We start from the raw sequence: 23309 nt of genomic DNA on the forward strand, positions 1-23309 counted from the left end.
GAAGAGAGCCTAAGATATCATAGATTGAAGAACATAAGCAAATACCATGAAGATGTTTAAAAAAGGCATCTTAAAAATTTTTTTAAAGCAACATATTACTCCACACGATTAGATGGCTAAACTTAAAAATACTGACAAAAACCAAGAGTATTGGTGAGAATGTAGAGCAAATGGAATGTTGCTGGTAGAAATGCAAAATGGATCAGCCATTTTGGAAAAAGTCTGGCAGTTTCTCACTCACCACATGACCCAGCAATCACTCAGGAATTTACCCAAGAAATATGAAAACACACATCCACATAAGAACTTGGCACACAAATATTCCTAGCAGCATTATTCAGAATAGTCCAAACTGGGAACACAAAAGTCCATAAATTTGTGAATTCATAAAGAGATTATAATACATCTATACTATTGATACTAGCCAGCAATAAAAATTAATATTAATATACCAGCAACATTCTGTTAATTAAAAGAGGACAAGACAAACACACAAAAAACTACATGCTGCATGATTCCACTGATATGAAATTGGACAAAAGGTATTAACTGCAGCGACAAAAAGTAGACCAGTGGTTTCCTATGGCCAAGGGAAGAGGAACAACTACAAAGAGGCACGAAGAAGCTTTTAAGGGTGATATTCTATATATATCTTGATTGTGCCTCAATAAAACAATTTTGGTTGACTGTTAAAAATATCGCTAGTTTTATTACTAAAAATACTGCAAAACATACAGAAGTGAACAAAAACAAATGGACTTAACTAGACAGCAGATTTTTGATATAACAGAAAAAATTTATTTCAAGATAGACTAATTTTTTTAAAGTATTTTTTTAATGTTTATTTTTTAATTTTGAGAGTGAGAGCATAAGTGGGGGATGGGGAAAGAGAATCCCAAGCAGACTCTGCACTGCCAGCATGGAGCCTGACCCCACAACTACAAGATCATGACCTCAGCCAAAATCAATACTTGGATGCATAACTGACTGAGCCTCCCAGGCACCCCAAGATAGACTTAATAATATATTTTTAGTGGACTATACATAAACATAAATGTAAAGAAATCTTAAACTGTATCCAATAATGTTACTGTTAATATTAGTTGGGCAAAGCAAATAAGAAATTATGTTCCTTTCCTTTGGAACTAAGATTTTTAGCCTAAAGGAAAGAATAATACAATCAAAGAAGGAGACTTGCATAATCTTAAATTTGAATAAAAAAAAATCAATATAAATTCTTGATTTATTTTTGCCTTTCTAAAAAATATATGTTTTCTAGCTCTATCTTTTGGAAAAGGCCCAAAGCTATGATAACCCATTAGCAAAGGACATCCATAGCATCCAGATTCTTCTACCCAAAGGGATTAGAGCTCTTTGGAAAAATGGCTGATTTCAGGTTTGGGGCAGAAAATATACAAGTTAAGTCAGGTCACCTTGTAGAGGCAAAAAGTAATCAGGTGACAAAAGAGTAACAAGGTTATATCAAAAGGATACAAGACCAACTTGGAGGGACTACCACTGGGCAAAGATGGGACAATCTAAACTTCAAAAAGAATTATGATTAAGATAAATTGAAATACAAAGGCATACAAATCTATTCACTCACACTAATATTAAAAAATGAATAGACTCATTATAATAGGTGCACCAGGTTGACAACACCTAAACTGAAAGATCACTGAAAATGGATGACTAAACATTATGTGCCTCCTACTGTGACGCTGTATTATTCGCATCATTTGTGAAGTATTCTTGTCCCCTATGCCCAAGATTGAACTTCAATATTATTAAGGCTCTAGATCTAATGAAGAGTTTACAGAAAAAAATGGTGAATAGAGGAACAACTTAAATGACATTAGAAGGAAAAGATCCATGAAATCTACAATGTGGGACATTCTATAGGAAAACACATTTCCATTTCTATAGGAAAAGGGGGGCGTGAGGGATCGACTAGCATAGATTTAAGAGACATAAGAGCCATATCAACCAAAGCAACTGCAAACTAACTATACAAATGCATTTTTGAGACGATTAGGGAAATATGAACATTGAAATAAGTATTAGAGTTGGGGGGAATAACATTAATATTTGTTTTGATACAGATGATAATGATATTCTGGTTATTTTTTACAGTAATTTCTGTTAGAGATAGATACTAAAACGTTTATGGTGAAATGATATAAAGTATGAGATTTGCTTCAAAAGTATTACAGCCAAAAAAAATAAAAATAAAAAAACGAAAGGAGAGGGATTAGAGATGAAATAAGGCTAGGGAAATGCTGACAGTTCTTGAAGCTGGGTGATGGGTATTTCTATTTAAAAATTTGTGAAATAAAAAAATTCATTGGGAGATAAATATTCCCATACATGAAATTTTTCAAGAACACTAATTATGCTTTAATTCTGCACTATTACAGGAAATTCTACACATTTCATAACAAGCAAAATAATGTAAATATATAGTTAATGCAATCTGTAAATCTGTAAATCTCATGTTTATCATATAGATTAAAGGGATAAGAAAAAAAAATATCTGGAAGGAAGTGAAGATAGAATTTCAACTACTGATTTAGAAAAATTATTTATAACAGTCAGTGGAATAATTGCTTAAATAGGGATATTAACCAAAACATTCAGCTTAATAAACTGAAATAAATTTTCCCTACCAAAAGGCAAATACTTAAAAATAACTGAAAAGGTTCTTTTAAATCATAAAATCTACAAAGAACTGCCCTTCTATTAAATTTCATGTTATCTGTTATCAAGAGTCAAAATAACACTCACGTTTTGAAGGAGTTGCTCAAACCAGTCATATCCAGTATCTCTGCATGCTGCAACCTAAGTGGGAAAATATGGTGAAACTATCAAAATTAAGAATTTACTTAAAAATCTGAAAAACAAAAAACAAAAACTTTGCTATGATTTAGTGTGAGGTAAATAAATGTCTCAATTAAAAAAATTATTTTAAAGTAAACTATTCTTTAAGTAAGCCAATAATTTATCAATATTAAATAATTTTATTCTAAAAATATCTTAGAATACATTCAAGAAATTAGTTTAATATATTGAAATTAAATACGATATTATAGGGAAAGTGGGTTGGGGGATGAGGAATGAAATAGGTGATGGGGATTAAGGAGTGCATTTTTGTGATGAGCACCAGGTGTCATATGGAAGTGTTCAATCACTATATTGTACAACTGAAACTAGTATTACACTGTATGTTAACTAACTGGAATTTAAATAGAAACTTAAAAACATGGTGTTACATTTTGAATAGTAACTTGTACTGGTCAGAAAAACGCGTAAGGTTTAAAACAACACAAATAGAAATGTTTGCTTATTATTTTCCTTCTAGATAGCAGATATAAAGATATGAGTGAAAGAGAGATAAATCTATAATTGATAATAGAAAATTTATGTTCAAAACATAAAAAGTATTCTGGGCAAAAAATATTTATAGCTTATGTGTATAATTAAACGTAATGAAACTAATCTTAATTCACGTTTTCTGAAAAAGTACTATCTCATTTTAGGCTGCTATCCCTGGGCTGTTGTTACCTATTCATCTACTTCTCCTTCCCCTGTCAGTTTTCAATCACTGGAGGAATCTGGAGAATTTCAGTATCAGTGTTTAAGTCAACAAATGCTAATAAGGAGGGCTATGCAGAAACACCAATCTCATCTTCCTTGCATCCCTTGAGTATCTCCAGAATGTAAGGGAAGTACAACTGACCCTTGAACAATGCAGGGGTTAGGGATGCTGACCCCCTGCACAGTTGAAAATCTGCACATAACTCTGATTCCCCAAAAACCTAACTTTTAATAACCTGATGACCAGAAAACTTACCAATAACATAAAGTTGATTGACACATATGTTATATGAATTACAGACTGTATTTTTACAGTAAACTGGAGACAAGAAAATGTTATTTAAAAATCGTAAAAGAAAATACATTTACAGTACTATACTGTACTTATTGAAAAAAAATCCATGTATAAGTGGACCTGTGCAGTTGAAGGGTCCACTGTAGTATTAAATGTCAAGATTAACAAATATCTCATCATTGTCTCTCTCTGTGTAAGAGAGGGAGGCCTCAACTAGGTTTGTACCCACAGGGACCACACCCTTGTTCGAGTCCTTACCACATCAGTGATGTTTAAAATTTTCCTCGTCATTGCTTCTTTGTCATTGTGTGGAGTTGGAGTAAACCAGAGTTTTTGGAATGTTTCATTTACTAATTTCTAGAAAAAAGAAAATTTCAAACTACACAACTACAACAAACATGGCAAAATTCTCAATCCCAAATTTTCATTAAAATCCAAAACAGGGGAGCCTGGGTGGCTCAGTTGGTTGAGCGTCCGACTTCAGCTCAGGTCACGATCTCGCGGTCCGTGAGTTCGAGCCCCACATCGGGCTCTGGGCTGATGGCTCGGAGCCTGGAGCCTGCTTCTGAGTCTCCCTCTCTCTCTGCCCCTCCCCCGTTCATGCTCTGTCTCTCTTTGTCTCAAAAATAAATAAACGTTAAAAAAAAAATTTTTTTTTTTAAATAAAAAATAAAAAATAAAATCCAAAACAAAGGTGGGGCACCTGGCTGGCTCTATTGGTAGAGCATGATCTCTGTTCATGGAAAAAAAAAAAAAAAAAAAGCCAAAAACAAAGCTACAAATAACGAATCAAAGCACAAACTACCAGAAATTTTTGGCACAAATTTCTCAATTTTTGAAAACAATCATCAATTAATTTTTCAAAATTATAATCTTTTTCAATTGGTAAAAATTTTAAATAGGTGATATCTGCATAGTACACAAAGTTGTTTTTTTTTTTTTAAATATTTATTCTATTTTTGAGAGAAAGAAAGAAACTGAGCATGAGCAGGGGAGGCACAGAGAGAGAGGGAGACACAGAACTTGAAGTGGGCTCTAGGCTTCGCACTGTCAGCATAGACCCCAACGCGGGGCTCGAACTCACAAACTGTGAGATCATGACCTGAGCCAAAGTCGGACACTTAATGACAGAGACACCCAGGTGCCCCACAAATGTTTTCATCAAACTAAAAAACATTTTTCTTACTTTTTTTTGAGGGGGGGGAAGCTGTTAAAAAAAACACAACAAACAAAAAAATACTGGGACCATCATATATGTATAAATTCACGAATGAACTGAGGTTTACACTTTCAACAAAGTATTTAACTTAGAAAACCAAGTACATACCATTTAAAAAATAAAGTAACTTTAATTTGGTAATAAACTTGCTGCATATAATGTAATCACTACAATGGCATTAAATATAATTGAACTGGTTGAGAAAGATCAGATTTTATTCATACAAGATTTAGAAATAAAAATGTATGGAAGTATGTCATTTTTGAATTGATAATCTAAAAATGTTGATTTCCTTGTAAAGGTTTTTCATAGTTACACATATTTTACAAAATTTAGCTATAATAAACATTTAAATTATTTAAAACGTTAATGAAAAATGAACTTTAAAACAGTCATCATTTCATCTTACCTTAATGCCCTCTTCATCATTGACTCTGCGAATCATTTTTACACACATTTCTGTAATTTTTGGAAATGTTGGTTGTTCAATACAGATGTCTCTTAGAATCTTTATTACCCTTTTCCTGACACTGATACCAGTATCCTAAGAACAGAAAAGTATTTTTAAATATCAGAAAGCTCAATATGCTCAGGTGTAAGAAATGTGATAAAATGAAATCAGGAAATAAATACCAACAAGCAGTACATTGAATACTTATTAACGTGATAAAGATGGTCTATATAGTTCCTCTTTATATTCTTTCTTATTAATGTTACTCAAACATGGATTACTGTATTGCTTTACTTTTATAATATGATATCCAATACATGCAAAAATACTGAATAACACTGAACATGACACTAGAATATAAACTTGTCAAAATTAAATGGGATAACAAATTAAAAGCATTTAGAATAGCGCCTGGCACTTAAACAGCATATGAAGTATTTTTAACAAATATGTTAAACCTAAATCTAATCAAACCACTGTCACTATGTTACAGTTCGAAACAAACAAAAAAACAAATTAAACAAAGCCATGAGGAAATAACAAGACTGACCTGGTCTTTTTTTTTTTCTTTTTTAAACTTTTGAGGGAGAGAAAGGGGCATGTGGGGGGGGGGTGGGGCAGAGACAGAGGGAGAGAGGGGAACCCCAACAGGCTCCACACTGTCAGCACAAATCTCAGTAAGGGGCTCGATCCCACAAACCACGAGATCATGACTCGAGCTGAAATCGAGAGCCAGAGGCTTAACCGACTAAGCCACCCAGGCACCCCTGACCTGGTCTTTTTAAATTAGTCAATGTAATGGGGGAAGTCTATAAAAGAGAGTACTCTAAATTTTAAAACTTGATCACCAAATGCAAAGTATGATCTTTGACTGGATTCTGTTAAAAAAAAAAAAAAAAAAAAAAAAAGGTAAACTAGAAACTCTCCCTGCAGTTTTTGGGACAACTGGAGAATCGAATATCAACTGGTTATTACAGGATATTTAGGGAGTGTTAATTTGGTTGGGTGAGATTAACAGTTTTTGTTTATAAGAACAGTACCCACACTTTTGGAGAGGCAGGCTGAAGTATACATGGAGGAAATAGCAAAATGTTGTGATTTAATTTAAACTAATTTAGCAAAAAATATAGATATGGTGTTAGATACATGAGTGTTCACTGCACTACCACTCTTCACAAATTTTCAATAATTAAAGCGTTTTAGAAATAAAAAGCATTGGACACTTAATGTGCATATTTATTTCCATTATATAGTCTGACAATCACTAAAATATTTTAGGATATATCGCTTAGGTAGATGCTATCGGATTTCATTAAATTTGAAGAATCCTATTGATTCTCCAAATTTGAGAATCCTATTGATTTTGCCTTTCATTCTTGAAAAGAAGCACTAACACGAAAAAGTTTATTGCACTCTTAAATTCTTTGTTTCAATCAAGATTTTATGCTAGTTGAAGCTGTAATTATCTTTAACTCTTAGTCATATAATATTCTGACACTAGACTAAAGGTGATAAACTCTTGTCACTGTGGGAATACCTAATCTTGTGCCTAATGCATTTCTTTTGAGTTACAGAAGTCAATATGCTTGCAGTGGGTGATGTGGAGATTCCACAGATATTTTGTAACATCAGTGTTTCCTGTTTCCTTTTATTTTCCAGGGAAAGGCTTCAGGACCAGAGAATTCCATGACATACAAGAAAGGATTATCTTAGAATAGTATTTCTTTAGTTTGTTCTTAAGACTCAAAGGGCTTTCTGGTTTATAACGCAGGTATCTAAATCTTGTCATAATTCAGCTTTAAAGAAACATGCAGATAACACACAAAGGATCCAAACATATTGTCAGATACCAAAATTCTGCACTTAGCTGTCAACAAAATAATTGTTCCTATTTATATACATTCATATAAATTTATTCTAGGTTCCTGTCCAAAATATTTATGCCATTGTAGTTCCTATTATTTACTCATTGTAAACTTGCATCATTAAAATGGAGGAGTTAACTGAAAAAAAGGAGTCCCAATTTTCAACAACAATGACTTGTTTTATAGTATCGAGCAGTCCTCCTCTTGAAATATGTCCTTTGGGGCACCTGGGTGGCTCAGCTGGTTAAGTGTCCAACTTCGGCTCAGGTCATTATCTCACAGTTCATGGGTTCAAGCCCCGTGTCAGCATAGAGCCTGGAACCTACCTCAGATTCTGTGTCTCCCTCTCTCTCTGCCCCTCCCCAACTTGTGCTCTTGTCTTGCTCTCAATAAATGAATTAACATTTAAAAAAAAAAAAAAAAAAGAAAAGAAAAAAAGAAACTTGTCCTTCCTCAGTTCTTTGTTTGGGCCTATGGCTGAGCTGGGCTTGAAATTTGTGTCCCCTTCCCCTGCTGGTACTCTGTCCAATTGTTAGGATCCTTAGCTTAGCTCAAGGTAGGGTAGGAATGGAGAACATTTTTCCTACTTTCTAAATCTGGGAGACTGGAGATTAGAATCTGCCCAATGTTCTGCTGTCCAGCCACCACTTTCTAGATTTGATTCTTGGCACCAAGAGTATCTACCTGTAGGCTTTCCCTTGCCTTCCAACCCACTGAATCAACACTATAGAGTTACAACCTTAGCTTTTAATTTTCATTCTGGTTTAAACTATCTTTAGAGTGTGTGTGTGTAAAATAAACATGGACAGGTTTTTGGGGGTGAGGAGTGAGGTGGGGAACATGTCCTCCTCTAGAAAGATGCTATAGTATAGAGATTAGGCAATATAAATAAGTAATTGATACTTACTTTTCTAGCTTAATAATTAAAAAAAATGTGATACAAGAAAGGCAAAATTATATTTATGAATCATAATAAAAATGACCAAACAACATACCAAAATTCTTTCAATCAGCATATCATAATACTGCTCAGCAAGCTGAGGTCGACAAAGAACAAATCGACCTAATAATTCTACTGCTGCTTCTCGAACACTAGTGGAGTTATCCATTAATCGTCCATGAACTCCTCGCTGCATATCAAGCTAAAGGAAAATAAAGAAAATATAATTTATACTACTAAGTAGAGCTAATATCTTAACTTGAATGCAATAGTCAAATGAGAAGAATCATTTGTGCTCTTCTTTACCCTTGCTAGAATACTGGGGTCTACAGCAACAACCTCAGATAAACACTTCATGGCTTTTGTTCGAACGGCAATTGCGTTTTCACCAAGAACTCGAAGGATCTGCCGAGCAAACATCGGTATTTTCACAAATTTTAGAACATACAACATTTAACAAAATATACATGAAAACATGCAAAAGAAATGAAAATAAATACTGGATTTACCTCCCTTTAATATTTACATGGGTAGAAGATGTTATCTTACTGATCCAAAGTTTTAACTTACAGGTCAGTATAGTAACTGAGGCATTCTATACTTTAAGGCCTTTTCTTTATCCTGGCATTCTCAATTAAACCTGTTTTTTCATTGCTATGCTCATGTGCAAGGACGTGTAGCCCCACTAAAACCTTGCTATGAGTACCTAATTCAGAATATTTAGTATTATTTAAGTAATAATTTGGTAATTGAGTAATTTATTTTTATAACATCAACCAGTCTACCTATACCATATATGTATATTTATACATATATCCATTTATCTGTAAAACGTGAATCAGTAAGTAAAAGGCATGTAAAAAAAGACATCTTAACAAATATGGAACACAGAAACAAATGCTACTCTCATGATCTTTTAAAATATCTGTTCTCAACAGTGAATAGACATCATACGCTATTCCACAAATATCCATAATCAGAAAAATCAGTATCATTGTACAAGGAATTCTGGTTTAGTTTACCTGTGTCAAATAAATATCAAAGCTCTGGGCAAACGGCCTCATAGAGGCCAAGTATCGAACAATCAAACAAGCATCATCATAGTCCACAGTATCAGAATTCATCCTACAACAAAAAGTCATTAAATTATTTTTTTAAGCTTTTTGCAAAGTAGATAGATATCAAAGAGATAACTGAAAAAGTAAAGATGCTTTCTCTCTGGATCTTACTTTAATGTGCTGAACTGAGAAGGTGTGGTTTTGATAATGCTTCTAAGAAACTTTTTCCGGTTTTCAGCTCGATGCATGATTTGACCAGTTGTCTCAACTTCCTTCGCATGATGTGTTCCTTCAGATGATTCTTCATCTTTTTGTGATTTCATTGCTTTTTCTGTTTCCAGAGTTGTGTCACGGAACCACTGGGCTATATAGAATTTACGAGAAAACTAAAAAGAAAATAGGTAAGATCTGAGCTTGATAAAATTAAGAGAATTTTTAAATGAAATTTCCAACCCACTGATAAAGTGCTCACTATCAGGAATAAATATACAGGTGTACTTTAAAGCAACTTGTAGCAGACAAAAACAAATTTTAAGAAAGCCAAAAGGTTTGAATATCTGAATGATATAAAACTTATTATTTTGCTTTAACACTTAAGACAAGCATCAATTACTTAACAAAGAAAAAAGCATCACACATAGGTCACTAAAATTAGACAGATGATATGTCAACTGGAAAAGTTTAGAATAGGATAAGATGCCAAAGGTACAAGATTCCATTTACTTTCAAAATACCACCTTACTTCTTCAAGAAATACATAGCCAATTATTACTGAAACATTTTAACATGGAGGCACATCTATTATTTGTTCCTTTCAATGTAGACTAAAAACGTGCAGTAGTTGACTAAATAGCTTAGTTACCTCCAACCTCTTTATCCTGCATATCCCATCAGTAAAAAATAAAAATAAAAAAATTAAAAAGTACACTGGGGTGCCTGGGTGGCTCACTCACTTTAGCGTCTGACTCTTGATTTTGGCTCAGGTCATGATCTTACAGTTTGTGGGATCAAGTCCAATACTGGGCTGTGCACTGGCAGTGCAGAGCCTGCTTGGGATTCTCTTGCTTCCTCTCTCTGCCCCTCCCCCACACTCTCTCTCTTTCTCTCTCTCTCAAAATAAATAAACTTAAAACAAAGTGCCCTGGGGTGCCTGGGTGGCTCAGTCAGTTGAGCATATCTAACTTCGGTTCAGGTCATGATCTTACAACTTGTGAGTATGAGCCCTGCATCGGGCTCTGTGCTGACACCTCGGAGCCTGGAGCCTGCTTCAGATTCTGTGTCTCCCTCTCTTCTGCCCCTCTCCTGCTCATACTCTGTCTCTCTCCCCTTCAAAAATAAATAAACATTAAAAAAACAAAACAAAGTGCCCTAATACATGCACAGTGTTTTCTAATATGGTTTATAAATCTTATATATGAGCCTATTATACTAATAATTTGGATGCACAATATACATAAAAATAGAACTAAGGATTATATTTAAAAAGAAATACACACATAAAATTCTAATAGCTTCTTTTTATATGCTCATAGATCATCTCAAGCACCACCTGGGCCATGTCCATTGTGAGGAGCAATGACCTACCTCAGTCTCAAAGATAACTTATGGAAAGATTTCTAACTATTTCCCCTCTCACACCATTTTTATATAATACATATCTGTATCAAAATTCCGTAAGACAAATCAATCCATAACCATTCTCTTTAATTTACATCATCAAGTATCCCTTTGTTTTAAATAAAAGATCAGGATTCCAAACAACCTTCCTCTTCATGACACTTCCCAATTTTCTTTCAGACCCAATTTGAATTTGATGTGTTATCTCCAAAAAAGGGAGAAAAGATTCCTACCACTAGTGAAGGATCAGTCTCAGTGTTTTCATCCAAGTAATCAAGCAATGCTTTCTGTAGTTGTTGTATTTCATCTTCTCCTCCTGAAACCTACAAAATAAACCAAGGAAGAACAAAAATTACATCACTAGTGTATTTTAATAATTCATCTAGTTGTAAATACAAATCTAGGGAAAAAACTGATAAATGATAAAAAATCAAAATGTTAAGTATAGCAACTAAAAGGAAAAAAAAACAGAAGAATGCTACTTCACAAAAAAAATTTATACTCATAGCTGAGACTGGCCCTTATTTTTATGAATTACATGTCATCTTGCTTTGAAAGAGGTGCATAGGTAGCTGACATAAAAATTAACAGAATAATGTATTAAGTATTCAGAGACAGGAAGGTCCTACACATTGTTTTTCTGTTTGGAAAAAAAGAGGCAATTCCAAACTTTTAATTTAAAAATGGAAACTGCTATCTGTTTTACTATGTGTTATAGGTTTCTTTGGGATATTTTAAAACATTCTAGAAGAGAAATACTTCTATTTGTAATATAAAAATAGTACTTTATTTCATGTAGGATATTAAATATACAGTAGCAGGTGAGCTGTTCACTTGATCTAGGAATAGAATCTTTAGTTCCTGTCAAGAACAAGACACAACCAGAAATGAACTGAGCTGGCATTCATGTCTATAGCTTTATACTCTAGCTTTACCACATGAAATGCCAATATGGTTTAGAATATCTCTAAGTAGAAAACAAAGATTTTAATAACCTATGTTCTCAGAGTGTGATGAAATGGTCCATGGAGAAATTCATCATAGCACTGTAAACTACTACACTGTAAACTTCCAAGAGCAATGTGGATGTATGTCAAGAACTGTAAGAATACTTACAAATGACCCTTCCCCTCAAGTTTTACAGTGTACAATCTACATGGTCATATGTAACAAATAAGTTGTAGGTTCACTCTAAGAAATACTGAAAGGCACCTGGCACCTACCTCTTGGTTTCTAAATTACCATTCTCCAATAAAAAGAAACAGTAATATTTGGCGAAACGGCAGATTCCAGGGCTGAGGCAATGAAAGTAAGAGAGCTCCTGAAACATCTTGTGCCACAAAGTAAAGTTCTCAAAGAAAGATGGTAACATATCAAAAAGACACAAAAGTCAGCTAAAAGGGGCTCTCACAGGTTAATTCTAGGATAAATGGAACATTAAATAATGATAGCAATAAATTATAATCTAGGAAACAGAATGGGAATGGCAGTGTTATATTAAATGGTAGTATTACATTAATGGTAATTTCTTGCTTTTGAGAACTGTATTGTGGATATTTAAGCAAGAGTTCTTGTTTGTGGAAAATAAACACTAAGCAGTGTTTTTCAAACTTCAGCATTCATTAGAATCACCTGGAGGGTCTACCAAAAAACAATGCTGGGCCCCACCCCTAGAATTTCTGATTCAGTAGATGAGTCCTGAGAATTTGCATTTCCAGCAAGTCCTTAGGTGATGTTAATATTAATATCTCTTGTCTAGGGAATCATACTTTGAAATTCAAGGGTATTGGGAGGCATTAAGTGTGCTCAAATAGTTAAAAAAAAAAAAATGACAGATATGCAAGCATGTATATTTTGAAAAAGAAATGTTACATAAAGATAAAGCAATGTTATAAATTGTTGACAATTAAGGAATTTGGGTGAAAGGTTTGTGGGAACTCTGCATTATTCCTATAACTTTTCTGTAAGTTTAAAATTATTTCAAAATACAAAGTATAATAAAAAATATTAGAGGCATTTCTAATGGCCAGCATGAATATGATTATGAATGTTAAAAAAAAAAAAGTATAAAGAAAATGAAAACAGTTGTGTATGGTAGGATTAGAGATCATTTATTTACCAATTTTCTTAAGTAACTTTTAGCATTACTACCACCTTGTTCACACTTAAAAAAATAAGTGAAGCAACAATAATTTTTTTTTGCCAAACATGAAAACTATCTAATATAGTAAAATGAAAAGAAGTCTTCCTCCTCACCCTTCCCCAATATAAAATGATACACAAATTTCAAAGGTAGAAAACAATCTGGGAGTGCTAAATCAACATCTTAGTAAATTAAAGATTTAAATAAAACTTAGTTAAATAAAATAGAAAACAGCATCATACATTCATAAAAGCAGTTCACAAAAAGAAATTAGACTAATGATTTATATAAATCACTTAAAACTTCCTGTTAGACACTATAATTCACTCTAAGATATTAACTTTCTCTGTGGGGTTTTTGAAAAGTCCACTTTTGGAAATGCATGATCTTATTTTGAATTTATAAAATGAAATGTAACACTAATATAAGAATACCTAAAGTACTTAACTAATATTTATCCCCATAATTTTAATCCTTGATCTCAATACCTGTTTTAAAATTCGTTCTATTGACCCTTGATCCATTTTGCTTGTAACGGCATCTTTCCTTAATCGTGCAGCAACAGTTCCAAGGTAATCAAGAGATGCCACTCTTAAAGCCATCTCTGTTGACTTGTTACTGAATTGATGAACCTAAACATCAAAATAATCTTTATTTAATCAATTTATGACATTTTTAATAGCAATTTATCATACAAATTCCAAATCTATGTTGTATTATTTGAAATTTAAGTATTTTTTCTTGTGATATTTTCCCATGAAGTGGTTGCTTTCTGAACATTTTCATTAAAAAAAAGTATAGATTAAACCTAAGAACACAGTCATGTTTGTTAAAAATGTAGGCTCAACTGTTTATTTGTATGTTTTCCAGTTCACAGAATGTAAGGGTCCCAAAAGCTTTGTAACGATTTGTATTGCAGAAGTCTAAATATAGTTTAAAAATAAAAAGAGAAATCATAATATTTCTTTGCATTTTCCTATTGTATTACATGAGAACTAGAAAGTGTCATGTTTTTAGATATTCTTAATGATAAAAAAGAATTCACATTAATCAGTTTCATGCTTTGAAATGAATTAACTATAATAATTTATGATTGAGTATTGAGATGCTTTTAACTAACAATATACTTCCAACCCCACCCCAAAGTTTTTAAAGTACTGTTATCTTCTGTAATGAAATGAAAGCACCAAAAGTCACAAGATTTCAAAGTTTTCTACCAAATATTGACAGTATTGTGTACAGTTATGCACATGCAAAAATAAAGATGCAATGGTCATATTTCCTTACACATTTTTAAAGAATTCATCATCTGTGAATCAGAGTACATCCTCATTATGTTGTCTTCTAGTAATCTAATAATCTTTAAAGGCTATACTCTTACCAACAGTCTCCCTAACAAACTAAGGAGTAGTTCAGCAGCTGGCCATTCAGGCTTATTGACTGTTGAAAGAAGGTCTTGAACAAAATTTTCAAATAGTGGTCTGTAATCTTCTTCACCTTGCTTACTACCACATCTGTTCAAAGATAAATAAGGAAAAGGCTGTGAATTTAGGTGACTTGTCCATCAATATGATTGAAATTTTGTTAACTAAGCTTTCTCTTCCCCATATCTAATAATAAGGTATAAGAGAGTACATTAAATATAAATAACATGGCTTAAAATGAATCTATTTCTCAAATTTCATTCTTCCCTCTATTATAGGTAATTCATTTATTGACTATTACAAACATTAACTTTCCGGCAAGTACACCACATTTTTTAAAATGACTACTCTTTTTCTGATATTACCACAAATTCCTATGAAGGCCAAGTAAACCTCTCTCCACAAACTTTCCTATCAATTAGAATGCCCCCAAATTTACTGAAGAAAAATTATAGAATTTCAATCTGGTACTGTAACTTGTGGAGTCAAACACATAAGCTAGCTCACAAGATTTAGGATTTTTAATATTTCAACTGCCTCATTTTAAACATCAGGAATTCAAGGGCTAAGGTGACACATTCAAGGTTCAGGTTACGGCAGGAAACTGAATTAACCATTTATATACAATAAAGGAACTATTTTCTATCCTGGGGAAATAAAAATCAGATTATGTTAATTTTGCTCACTTTTTAAGGAAGATGGAAAGGAAGTTTTGGGCTGTTCTCATGGCTGTTTCATAAGAGTTGGTAATGACAACATCTTGGTCAACCTAGATTGAGAAAAATGAATTTATATAGGTATAAAAAATAACCAAAAAAAAAAAAAAAAAAAAAGGTTAGTTCAGTTGCTATTGCCATGTTACTACTGAATAGGGGTGATACATTTAAACACTAAGAAGCTTAGACTATTCTTTTATGTATAAAAAAATAAGCTACAATTAGCAAACACATTTTTTAAAATTTTTTTTAAATAAAAAATTTTTTTTCTTAAAAATTTTTTAATGTTTATTTATTTTTGAGAGAGAAAGAGACAGGGGAGGGGTAGCGAGAGAGAGGGAGACACAGAATCTGAAGCAGGCTTCAGGCTCTGAGCTGTCAGCACAGAGCCCAATGTGGGGCTCAAACCCACAAATTGTGTGACTGTGACCTGAGCGGAAGTCGTTCACTCAATCGACTGAACCACCCAGGCACCCTTAGTAAACACATTTAAGTACCTTATAAAAACTAAATAAAAATATTGACTTCATTTTAATTTATTAAAATATGCAAGACTAACAAATGTGGTTAAGCAAATGCGGTATCAATAATTTCTTATGATGTAGGTGAACAGAAACTGACTGAAAATACAAAAAGAATTTAGTATATGTGCTGCCGAAGCGAGCACTACAAAAAGAATTTAGAAAAAGACAATCCAAGCTCAAAGTTTATGAAATGGTGAAATATAATGCAAAAGAAAATTCAATTCCTTTATTAGAAATTTAAAGAACGGGATATAAACAGTCTGTTCAAAGTTTCAGAAATCCAGTGGTGAATAAATACATGAAAAAGCTCACTAGTTACCAGGAATATACAAAATAAAATATGGTATCATTTCAGACTGACCAGAATAAATAAAATCTAACAGAAAGAAAGCTAAAATACCACTTTGTTGAGCAAACTGACAAGTTAAAAATGCATGTACACTATTTAATATTCTACTTCTAAGTATACCTAGAGAAACTCTTAAGTTGTGATACAGTTATATATGTTTAAGTAAAAGGAATCTGGTATTAGTTTTATGTATTAATAACAATGTTGACTGAAAAAATTAGCTATATCACTTCTGTAAATAAAAAAAAAAATTCTACATTAAATTTATGCAGATAAATAAATAAATATATGGAAGGAGCTAAACATTCTCATGATACCTGTTACCAAAGATAAGGAAGGAAAGACTGGGGAGAGAAAAATCAGATTGGGACAGTGACCTCAACTTTCTTGATCTGCATTTTTCACTTATTCATTTACTTAATTATATATATATACTATTATATACATACACAAAATTCTGAAAATAACAATATAGAAACAGAATCATTCCTGTTTCTTTTGAATTTTTTGTAATACTATAAGAACCTGGAAAAATTATAAGCATTGATAGGTAAAAGCTATAAAACCAAAAGCAAATCTTAGCTATAATTTACTCAACAGTGAGAGTGTTCATTACTTCTGCACGAAAATTAATTACATTTTATTACATATTACATATTATTACAATTATATGTATGCATTAGTATAGACAGTTATAATAATCACTTACACATCCACTATCTCACTTGAACTTACAAGGTGGTACAAAAGGCTTGTTAGGTATTATCATACCCAATTTACAACTGAGCAAACAAACTCATATTAAAATGATCTATATGTTTTGTGACTAGATAAAATCGTCAGTACCAGAACTCAGGTTTCCTAAAAACTAATCCTGTCCTCTATATAAGGATCCTAAAGACCAGTCTTAAAAGTCCTAATTAAGAACTTCAGTTTTACAAGAATCGTAGAGAATTTAGGTGCTGCTTCCTATAAAAGTATGGAGTTATAAAAGATTCCTTACTTTTTTATTTGAGTCCTCTTCTGAATTAGAGTCCTTCTCTGATGATGGTAAATGTACAACACACTGAATTAGTTGCAAAACCAGTGCTGTAACCATCTGAATATACATAGGCTCTCCATCCATATCACTACTATTTAACCTTTAATGAAGAAGAAAATATTTAAATCATACAAAGAACGAAGAGAAGTTCAACTTGACTCGTCATGTTATCATCTGAAAATTCAGGACGCTTTACCAATATTTCTAGACATTATCTCTTTAGTGCTTACAATAGTGTCCTTATGTCTGTTTTTAATAAATTAGAAAAAACACCAATTCAATGCCTATAAATACTTAGATAATTAAAGTGGTCAAAGGAAAAATACAATATTTAATACAAATTTCTATACTTTATATGCACTGCAGATAAAAATTTATAAATGGATAGTATCAAACATTTCTCAAAATGATTTTTAAAATGAGGAAAGTCTTCAAGATTTCCAAATGCCCATGCATTCTGGTACTCATTTTCTTATTAAAATTTGCTACACAGTCAGCTCTTGATCATCTATCCTAGGGTACGAGGCCAGTGGCACAGAATGTAAAAAATCAAATTCTAAATCTTCAATTCTAAAGATACTGTAAAGGTGTAAGACTTCTCTTATATGCTGATAGGTTTTCTTTAGGTTTAATAGACTATACACAATGAGGCTAAAAAATTAAGGTAAAAATAATTATTTTATGTAAGATAGCCTTCAAAGCAATCTAAACATAATCCTATATGCCAGGTTAATACACTTAATCAGTCAGGAATATTATAATGATAGTTATGATAATGATACCCTATGACAACAAAGAAAATCATGCTGACCACAGCAGTGTATAACATTTCTCAGTTACTCTGTGCTTAGTGAATTAAGAGCCTTTAGTCTCCATGACTTCCTACTATATAAAGGATTAAATCTAAGTTCCTTAGTAGGGCCTATAAAACACTTGAACTGCCTTTGACTTTTTCAAGCCCTATTTTCTATTACGGCTTAACCAGGGATGATTTTGACCCTCAGGGGACATCTGCCAGTGTCTGGAGAAAATTTTGGCTGTGCCAATTAGAAGGGGAGGCGGTGGTTCTCTTGTCACCTAGAAGGTGTAAGTCAGGGATGCTGCTAATAAGCATCTTACAATGTATACAACAACAGTCTTGTACAACAAAGTATTATCTATCCAAAATGTCCACAGCACCAAGACTGAAAAACCTCATCATAGATTTTTACACTTGAGGATGAAGGAACTTCTTTAAGCCCCCCAAATGTGCACTGTTCTTGCACATATCTGAGTTATTCTTCATGCTGCTCTGACTGAATTGCCTCACTTTTATCTGATCACTAAAATAAAAATCAGGGATGATGAGGAATAAATATATAAGGATTATAATATAATGCAATTCTTCATTGTACTTGGTCTTTGCTATAATTAGTTACCTGAAGTTCCTCAAACTCCTCTTGCTGGTTGGTAATCTTGCAAGTGAAGTAAAAATTTCTTCCAAAATTAACTGCCTATGTTTTTCATATCTTGAGAATACCTGTTTAGTAATTATAAGATTTCAAATTATTATAATTATTTGAAAACAGAAATACTATATCACGTGATAAAAAATATCTGCATTTAAAATAAAAATGTTTTCAACATCTTCAATGACAATGACTTAATCTGTACAACTTTTTCATCATTAATTATAACATTCTTGTAGAAGTTAGAATATACTAGTTTCATTTATAGGAGTATGCTACCTTAGAGATGAAAGACAAGATTTAAGTGATTTTAAATAATTTTGATTTAATTGTAGATATTCAGGAATTATTAACTGAAGTATTTTTAAAAGTTTAGAAGTGTTTAAAATATAAGGCACACAAAAACAGTCCTTATGTTGAAATAAATCTATGGAAAACTTGAATCTGCATTAATGTTGGCAAGTTTGGATATATTTTTCTGGGGGGGATAACAAAAAGTATGAATTGATTATACTTACTGCAGTGACTAACTTAATGGCACACAATTGTAGTTCACTGACATTTTCCACAAAAAATGGTGTTATTCCCATTGATGATACCTGTACACATAAAAAAGTAATCAGTATACATCTCTAGTTAATTTCAGAAACATTCTACATTAACTAAATTTCAAAACATTCATAAACTTACCAGAAAAAACTGAGACAGCATTTTCTTTACGCTCATTAATCATCAGTATCTACCTAGTTCTGTTTCTGCTCCTTTCACCCTCAAACACATCAGCACATACCTTCCTTTATAGTGGCCATTCCTCTGATCTCCCCATGTTGGGTTGATAAATGTCACAAGAATATAAAGAAACAAAACATTTTGCTACTCTGGATGAAAATATCCTGGCATATTTCAAAGGAAATGATCATTTATCTCTAAACTCTAAATTCTAGAATTTAGATTCTACATTCACCTATCCTGTGCCCTAAATGTTTCTTTTTAAAACTTCCCCGGACTTGTATTTCTTCACTTTAGATATACTCTGAATGGAAAAAATTAACATAGTGATGCCATTATTACTGAGTAAGCAAGGTTATACTGAACTCAGACCCTGTATTCTTAAGTCGTTTGGTCTAGAAATGTAACAAAATGCTTCAAAAAACACTTACCTGAAGAATTGTTGTGTCTGTGAGAAGTTGTATCTCTAGCAATTCTGATAAGCTGCTAACAATATCACAAACTTTATTATAAAGCATTACTATTACTCTCTGCTTGTGGGTAGAACATTTAGCCCGTTTTGCTTTTGAACTTAACAAGCCTCCTAAAATGAAAAAAAAATTCAAAATAAGTAATTTATCAACTTTTAATAATTTTTAATAAACAGTAATAAAACTGTTTTATGAATTAAGGGAACACTTTTCTAGGGGGAGGGGGTGGTACATAAATATACAACATGGCAAATAAAGCTGGTATTTATTAAAACAGAAATATTCTCGGGGCCTCTGGGTGGCTCAGTTGGCTAAGCATCCGACTCAGGTCATTATCTCAGTTTGCGAGATTGAGCCCCATGTGGAGGTCTACGCTGTCAATGCAGCTTGGGATTCTATCTCCCTCTCTCTCTGACCCTCCCCTCCTTGCTCGCTCTGTCTCAGAAATAAACAAATATTTAAAAAAAAAAAAATTTATTCTCTAGGGATATTTAGATAGTAGTCGTTCTTTTTTTTGTAAGTTTATTTATTTCGAGAGGGAGAGACAGAGACAGAATATTCCAAGCAGGCTCTGCACTATCAGCATGAGCCCAATGCAGGACTTGATCTCACGAATGGTGAGATCATGACCTAAGCCAAAACCAAGAGTCCGATGCTTAACTGACTGAGCCATCCATGCGCCCTATAAGTAATCATTCTTGTAACAGATAATCTATGGCACATTTCAGTGGCTACCAAAATTCTTATAAAATACTTACCTTTCTATTTTTTCTCATTGGTGCAGAATGGTAAGATTCTATTTCCCTTTCCATTAACTTGCAATTATTAAACAATAAGTAATTAATTATAGATTATTCATGAACACCTAGTATATCCCCCTCTTTTTATTAAAAAAAAATTTTTTTTAACATTTATTTATTTTTGAGAGAAAGAGACAGCGTGAACAGGAGAGGGCAGAGACAGAGGGAGACACAGAATTGGAAACAGACTCCAGGCTCTGAGCCGTCAGAACAGAGCCCAACACAGGGCTGGAATGCATGAATCATGAGATCATGCCCTGAGCCGAAGTTGGACGCTTAACCAACTGAGCCACCCAGGTGCCCTCCTCTCTTTTTAAATATAAATACATTAACTATTTCACTGTTCATTTATAAAGGTTATAAATAAGACAAAGAATATACATCTTGAATCAATTCATTTTGTGGATAACCTATATTCTGCATAAAATTAGGGGGAAGTGATAAATAGAACCAAAAGCTCATATTATCTGGGATTTTTCCCTAACCAGTAGAAATTACTTCTAATATATGTAAATATTTGCTAAAGAAATTATACTTAAACAGTACTAGATTAACTAAAAGTTCTATACTCTAGGTAAATTAAAGCCAGTATTTATTATAATTTATGGGATCTAATAATTTTTGGCCATTTTAAGTTCTTGCATTCTGACCCATCCAACATAATAAAATTATAGAAAATTTTGACATTATACTCAACAACTTTCAATATAAAAAGGCAAACCAACCTCCATGAGGATCTAGTCTGTAAACAGGATCATACTGAGGATAAAGCGTATTCTGCAAATGAAATTTAGTGTATTGTATAACTCTTTCAATTACATCCTCAATATATACAGCTTTTGGCATGTTAGGGGATGTCATAATGTTGATAGTTGTAAGACAGGCATCTGCTGATTTTGTAACTCTCTCCATAATAAGGTCTCTCCATAATCTTTCTTCTTCTTCAGTATCGTTATTCTATAAAACAGCACATTGTTAGTGAAATGGAAACAAACACATTTATAGGTTAAAATATATATTAAAAAAGAGATATATTTGATTTTCCCTAGCGGAAACATGTTAAGTATTTTTATGTATGTACTTTTTTTTTTTTTTTTTTAAAGTAAGCTCTACACCCAATGTGAGGCTTGAACTCACGACCCTGAGATCAAGAGTCATATGCTCTACTGCCAGTCAAGTGCCCCAGTGCATGTACATGCATGAACATCAGGAATGAAGTACAAAACTGATATTACTTTAAGATTTTTATTTCAAAGTTTTCAAACATAATATACTCTATCTCCTAATTTCACCACTAGATGACACTCCAATGACAAAGTTATAGTTATCTTTATCTTCTATGTACTTTATCCAAACCTAAGATTTATTAGCTAAAGACTGTAATTTATATAAATAATTTTGTGTTTGGGGTATAAACATTATGACAGTCAAAACTTTGTAAGTTCTGCTTGCTATTGTGAGAACGAAGCAAATATGAAAACAACAGTAGACCTCACTTAAAAGTAGTAAAATGTAATAGTCTCATTCCTATTACTTGTTTTCAAACATCACCGTATTTTTGAAACAGAGATTAAAGTAGTTATTATGCAGACTACTGAAAACATAATTTATTTTCTAAAATGGATAATTCAACTGACAGAAGACTGCATTTTAATTTACATACTTACATTACAATTGGGAAGGAGTGCTTTTAATCTTACTTTGAGAGTGAGAATCCTATCACATCCTTAACTTATGAAATACAAACTTTATACTCCAGGAATACTTTCAAATGCATGTTATTCAAAGCTTATATACATTGGGAAATGAAACAAACAAAATCATAATATATGTAAAGCAGAGAAGGGCTTTCTAATCACTAATGCCTAAAAACTCCATTATTTTTTCCTACTTCTCTAAGCTTTTTCTCATTTTACTGCTTACATACCTACTCAAAAAAATAAGATAAAGTAGCCTTTCTTAGACAAAATTGTTGTATGGAATAGTCAGTTAAGAACGTTCATCATTCATGCCAAATGTTAAGGCTACCTGCAACACATTAAATAATGCTAAGGCTTCAGGAAGTAGAATAATTTCAGTAAGACTGAGTCTGCCAGCTCTCCAGAACTCTAGATTCTTGACATTTGTTACAATTTCTTGTCAAAGTCTTTTAAAAAAATTTGTAGATTAAGGACGTAGTTGATTGCCACTATAGGTTTCTCTAGGCCCTCTGTTTCTCATTCAAAAACTAATTTAAAAAGGGCATTGGAAAAATATAGATATATTTAATAGAAATATCGTGAGATTATTTTTCTAGATTTTTTATTCCATAAATTTTTATTCCATGTAGATCACTTAGCAATCCTGTGGCTTCTACAAATACCAAGAACACTTCTCTCATAAGATCCAGTGCATGTACTAAGTGTTTTAGGATACATCAAAAGTGTTAACAGTGGTTACTGCTAGATGAGAATATGGATGGACCGTTTTGAGCTTGTTGTGTTTTGGAAATTTTCTATAATAAATACAATAGTTTTATAATCAGGTTTTAAAAATAAGGAAAATTCAGTAACTCAAAACTTTCCCAAATTCTTACCTCATAATAAATGCCTATAAGCATCAGTGTTTCTATTCATTAATGGTAGA

The 23309-nt window shown here is 32.5% G+C and overlaps 1 protein-coding gene across 6 annotated transcripts in view; it reads right to left on the reverse strand.

Annotated features, from left to right (window-relative positions):
• The window catches only part of NIPBL (NIPBL cohesin loading factor), a 199522-nt gene that overhangs the window by 40524 nt on the left and 135689 nt on the right, over positions 1 to 23309 (reverse strand). For all 6 annotated transcript variants that reach the window (XM_049648156.1, XM_049648153.1, XM_049648150.1 and 3 more), the window contains 16 exons: positions 21410 to 21641; positions 19846 to 19997; positions 19204 to 19284; positions 18656 to 18756; positions 17199 to 17337; positions 15293 to 15375; positions 14564 to 14696; positions 13671 to 13814; positions 11273 to 11362; positions 9594 to 9808; positions 9387 to 9489; positions 8671 to 8769; positions 8420 to 8566; positions 5518 to 5652; positions 4148 to 4246; positions 2785 to 2838 (listed from right to left, as the gene is read on the reverse strand). In XM_049648156.1, coding sequence (XP_049504113.1) covers positions 2785 to 2838; positions 4148 to 4246; positions 5518 to 5652; positions 8420 to 8566; positions 8671 to 8769; positions 9387 to 9489; positions 9594 to 9808; positions 11273 to 11362; positions 13671 to 13814; positions 14564 to 14696; positions 15293 to 15375; positions 17199 to 17337; positions 18656 to 18756; positions 19204 to 19284; positions 19846 to 19997; positions 21410 to 21641 — 2007 coding nt within the window. The remainder of the gene's footprint in view (positions 1 to 2784; positions 2839 to 4147; positions 4247 to 5517; positions 5653 to 8419; positions 8567 to 8670; positions 8770 to 9386; positions 9490 to 9593; positions 9809 to 11272; positions 11363 to 13670; positions 13815 to 14563; positions 14697 to 15292; positions 15376 to 17198; positions 17338 to 18655; positions 18757 to 19203; positions 19285 to 19845; positions 19998 to 21409; positions 21642 to 23309) is intronic.

Source organism: Panthera uncia, assembly GCF_023721935.1.
Source record: "Panthera uncia isolate 11264 chromosome A1 unlocalized genomic scaffold, Puncia_PCG_1.0 HiC_scaffold_17, whole genome shotgun sequence".
In the NCBI taxonomy this organism is placed as follows: Eukaryota; Metazoa; Chordata; class Mammalia; order Carnivora; family Felidae; genus Panthera; species Panthera uncia.